We start from the raw sequence: 4071 nt of genomic DNA, 5'->3' as shown, positions 1-4071 counted from the left end.
TCGGTGTGAGTTTGGCGTTTTTATTTAGAAGTTCGAAAGCATGTCACATAACAGCAGTCATATGAACATTACATCCACCAGCAATTAAAATCTAATCTGTGAAGCACACAGAGCCATTGTTAATTTCAAATACCACAGGAACGTGCAAGAACCCCACATGTAATATTACTGCATCATTACAAAAAATACAGCTCCCACTTAAACGAGATCATCACTCACTGCATCACAGCTGATATGATATTGAGCCACAACACAATGCTCATCAGAGAAGGCAACACCTTTTTTTAACTCAATACTCAAAGAGAAATACACATACAAGGACCACAGTTCCACTGTTCACATTGCTAATTCACCGGTAAGCATGTTAATAATGGCAGCTTCCACTTGTGTGACCTGGACTGACCTCTGAGAAAAGCTAGTAATGGCAACTTTATGAAGTGGGACTTTTAATTCTACAGAGGTCTTTTTTTTTTTGTCTTGTTTTTTTTTGTCCTATTGATGTACATAACACAGTGTGCAAGATACAACTCCCTTGTCATCAGCATGCTTTCACCTGTCCGGTATTTATTAGATCTGTGAAGTGAGATGGATAGGAAGAGAAAGAAGAAAGGGCCCTCAAGATGTGGAGCTGCTTGTTTTCACCAAAGTCTTGACAAGGGCTCCCTAGAGGCCTGCGAGCAGCTCACTGAGCAGCACCTCCCTCTCTCCTAGAAGCACGTCTCTCTTCAGACTGGTTCCTTTGTTCACTACCTTTATCTTCATGGCCAGACTCTTTACTTGTGCCTGAGGTAGTGCGTCAAAAAAGAAGTCCTCGTTGAATACGGGATTCCTGCTATTCTTGATGATGGTGCTTCTCTGTTTCTGCTGCTTGCCAGGATTTAGGTAGAGCGCTACGCAGCAGTTGATGCTTTTAAGGTCCGTCTGCCTCTCATAAAGGGACTCAGCTGCAAGCACACGTACCCTCAGCCGAGCTGCCTCTGGGTCATAGTGGGTGCTCAGCCTCAGTGTCCCCCCCTTGTGGAGATTGATGGTGTGCTCGCGCTGCAGGAGGTCTGACGCTGCACCCTTCATGCCACTGCTTTTACAACCACGGAAGGCGGGAGAGGGAGGGCAGCGCATGCGGCGGCGCTGCATGTTGGGGCTATTGTCAGCTGAGCTGCATTCATCAGTGGAGAGAGAACTGTGGCGTGCCAGGGAACGCTTGGCACGAGATACCTAGAGCGAGGGAGGAAAAGCAACTGGTGAACATACAGAAATAAGCCTTGTGGTTAACCAAACAAGGAAAACACTTTTGTCACAGTCACACATTGATTAATAACTTTCTAACAGCCAAGCCGTATATATATATATATATATATATGTAGAGAGAGAGAGAGAGAGACATATAGAAACAGAAGTCCTTGCCTTGGCTTGTGTCTCCTGGGTGATGGAGCGCAGGAGAGAGGCAGAGCGGGACAGGAGAGGGGAGTTAAAGGGGGATGACTCTGCTGAGGAGCAAGTGTCGCTCTCTCCACCACTGAAATAACGGTAGGGGTTGGGGTCAGCTGGGGCCAGGAGAGCTCCCCCTTGGGAGCGCCTCTGGGAGTTAGGGGAGGTAAGAGGGCTGCTGGGGTCACTGTGGAACAGGCTCTCCTTGCGTCGAGTATGGGGAGACTCCACTAGGGTGGAAAAGCCATAGGAGGTCTGGGCCTTGGGGACATACGGTAGAGACATTGCAGTCTGTGACTGGGGGTCTGCATTGGTGTTGACTTCAGCAACAGCCCTGTCCGAAGATCCGACACTTGGCTCATCAGCACTCTCTATTTGGATGATGTGACGGTTTGCTGACTTTTGGAGATTGCGTGTGTCCCCTCCCAGGCGGGAAAAGAGGCGAGGGCTGCAGGGGTTCTTGCTGCTCCGAGCTCTGGGGCTCTGGCTGCAGATGGCATGGTCAGAGGAGGAGGGTCGCAAGGTGGAGCAGTGCTGAGGTTCTGGGGTAAGAGACTCTTCTGGTGGGCAGCAAATAAGTTTTGGGGGAATAAAGAAATCAGGGATTTTGTCTGGAGTGAGGACATTGGCATAAACAGAAACAGGGATGGCCTCCTGTGTCTGTGGCTGGGATTGTGTCCCACTGCTCTCCACAGAGCTACGGAGCTTCTCCAGTAGCCACATGCCCACTCAGAATGCTCAGCTCACAATTTCTGTTAACAGAAAAGTGATGCATGAAGAGGAGACATCTCATGCAACCATAACAGACAAAACTGACTAATTATGTATATATTTTAGGTTTACTTAGTACTATTCCCCATAAGACAGAAACCTTTGACCAAATTTGTGCCTTTTACAAGAAAAACACATCTAGAACTAATCAATCAGAACTAAAATGAATTAAAAGTATAGACCTTTAAGTTGCTGCAAAGAAGCATACATTTTTTCATAATTCAAACATCGAACCAGTGACTAAGCCTCTCCAAAAGGGAACTTTAATGTGCAAACATAGTGAGATAAAAAACCCTTTAATTCTCCTCTAAACGATAATACACGAGCGCTTTGATGTGCATCTCGTAACAAATTCGGCGTTTTTACCACATCAATCTGCGTTTTTTTCCTCCTTGAAATCACATTTATTAGAATTTTTATTGCTCAATAAAATCCTTGTTATTAGCAAAGATGCGTCAATATAACTTTTTTACATAAACAAAATCACTTTAACTACCGTCGAGTTGCACATCTAACAAATGTACCTACCTGTTGACTGTAAAACTCTTTTCCGTCGAAAAAAATGATCGTCGTCGTGCGCTTGTATGAGACCTCTCCAAGCGCTCCGTGCGTAAAAGGTATTTTCCAGTCAGCTGAAGTCAAAGTGTGATCCAAAACGCTTGCCAGCGGGAAAAGGCTGTTAGATGAGGCACCCTCGCTTTATATGATGGGGTCTCTTGACTTCTGAGCCAATGAGGAGGTTGTGTAACCTTCCCATGATTTTTACCATAAAACTATACCCCGCGCAGGGAAAAACAAAACCAATTCAGTGGCGGCTGTTTTATCACCCACAAAGTGTCGCAAATTATCTAACGCCTCATTGATTTTTTTTTTTAAGAGAACGTCGCTGTGGCTTCATCTGGCATCACGTGAGATCTATTATCCTCTGTATTGTTGTCAGATAGTGCATCTCTCCCTATAATACATGGTGCACACAGACACCTTAATTGGATTTCCTGGTAGCAAACTGATGATGATGTAGAGTGACAATATGTTGTGTTAACATCCACCATCTGAACTCATTAACCAATGATAATGAAAGAGACAGCTTTTTGTCTTGTTTGCACAAGCTGTGGACAAAATAGAATAAACAAACAATGAAAAAGAAACGACAAAAAACCAGTCTCAAAGGAATCTGCAGTGAGTTCTATTAAATTGAATCACCATTACCGTGCATCTGTTTTAAAACGTTTCTATGCTGCAGTGCATTGCTCTTCAAGGCTTTAAATCAATAACAGCTTGTACAGAGTGGAACAAAGAAATAAGCTCATATCATGTCTGTCCTGAAGTCCCTGCACTTGCTTCAAATGAGTTTTTGGATAGTTTCAGAATCCTTGTGTTTGTCTGTAAATCTTTGCATGGACACACCACTGACTTTGATTTACTGCCAGATATGTCCCCATAGAGCCCCATAGAGCCCCTCAGATCCACAGATTCTGTGCTGCTTGCTGTTCCCAAAACTCAGACAAAGACCTGCGGTGATGATGCCTTCTGTAGTTTTGGACTCAAGCTCTGGAACAGTCTCCCTGTTGATTTGAGGACAACAACAACATCAAATGCGGCATTCAAACCCCTTCTGCAAACTCACTTTTTAAGATGTTATTACTGCTCTATTATAACTCTCTTTCTATTTCCCTGTGACTCTATAGGTAGATTATATTATATTATATCATATTATATTATATATATGTGTGTGTGTGTGTGTGTGTGTGTGTGTGTGTGTGTGTGTGTGTGTGTATAAAGTAGACAGTCACTATTTTTTTGAGGTTTCAAAATAACATAAGGCAACCCAAATATGCCATGCCTGCAGATCTGATCTCAAAAACTAAAAAA

The 4071-nt window shown here is 43.9% G+C and overlaps 1 protein-coding gene across 1 annotated transcript; it reads right to left on the bottom strand.

Annotated features, from left to right (window-relative positions):
- LOC137193410 (C2 calcium-dependent domain-containing protein 4C-like) lies at nt 1–3795 on the bottom strand. The gene is made up of 3 exons (XM_067604645.1): nt 2728–3795; nt 1405–2180; nt 1–1215 (listed from the first exon to the last, which is right to left on the bottom strand). Exons 2-3 carry the CDS (start codon nt 2149–2151, stop codon nt 664–666), a joined length of 1299 nt encoding a protein of 432 aa, XP_067460746.1. The 5' UTR covers nt 2152–2180; nt 2728–3795; the 3' UTR covers nt 1–663.
- Between the last annotated feature and the right edge of the window lie 276 nt (nt 3796–4071).

Source organism: Thunnus thynnus, chromosome 12 (genome assembly GCF_963924715.1).
Source record: "Thunnus thynnus chromosome 12, fThuThy2.1, whole genome shotgun sequence".
Lineage (NCBI taxonomy): Eukaryota > Metazoa > Chordata > Actinopteri > Scombriformes > Scombridae > Thunnus > Thunnus thynnus.
Note: the sequence above shows the minus strand (reverse complement) of the source record. Positions and strands in the feature narration are given on the sequence as shown.

What these genes read in the sequence shown, in the direction of transcription:
- LOC137193410 (XM_067604645.1), bottom strand. Translation starts at nt 2,151, where the DNA reads ATGTGGCTACTGGAGAAGCTCCGTAGCTCTGTGGAGAGCAGTGGGACA. An exon ending in CCCAGGAGACACAAGCCAAG is followed by an intron (nt 1,216 to 1,404) that starts GCAAGGACTTCT and finishes CCCTCGCTCTAG; the next exon opens with GTATCTCGTGCCAAGCGTTC.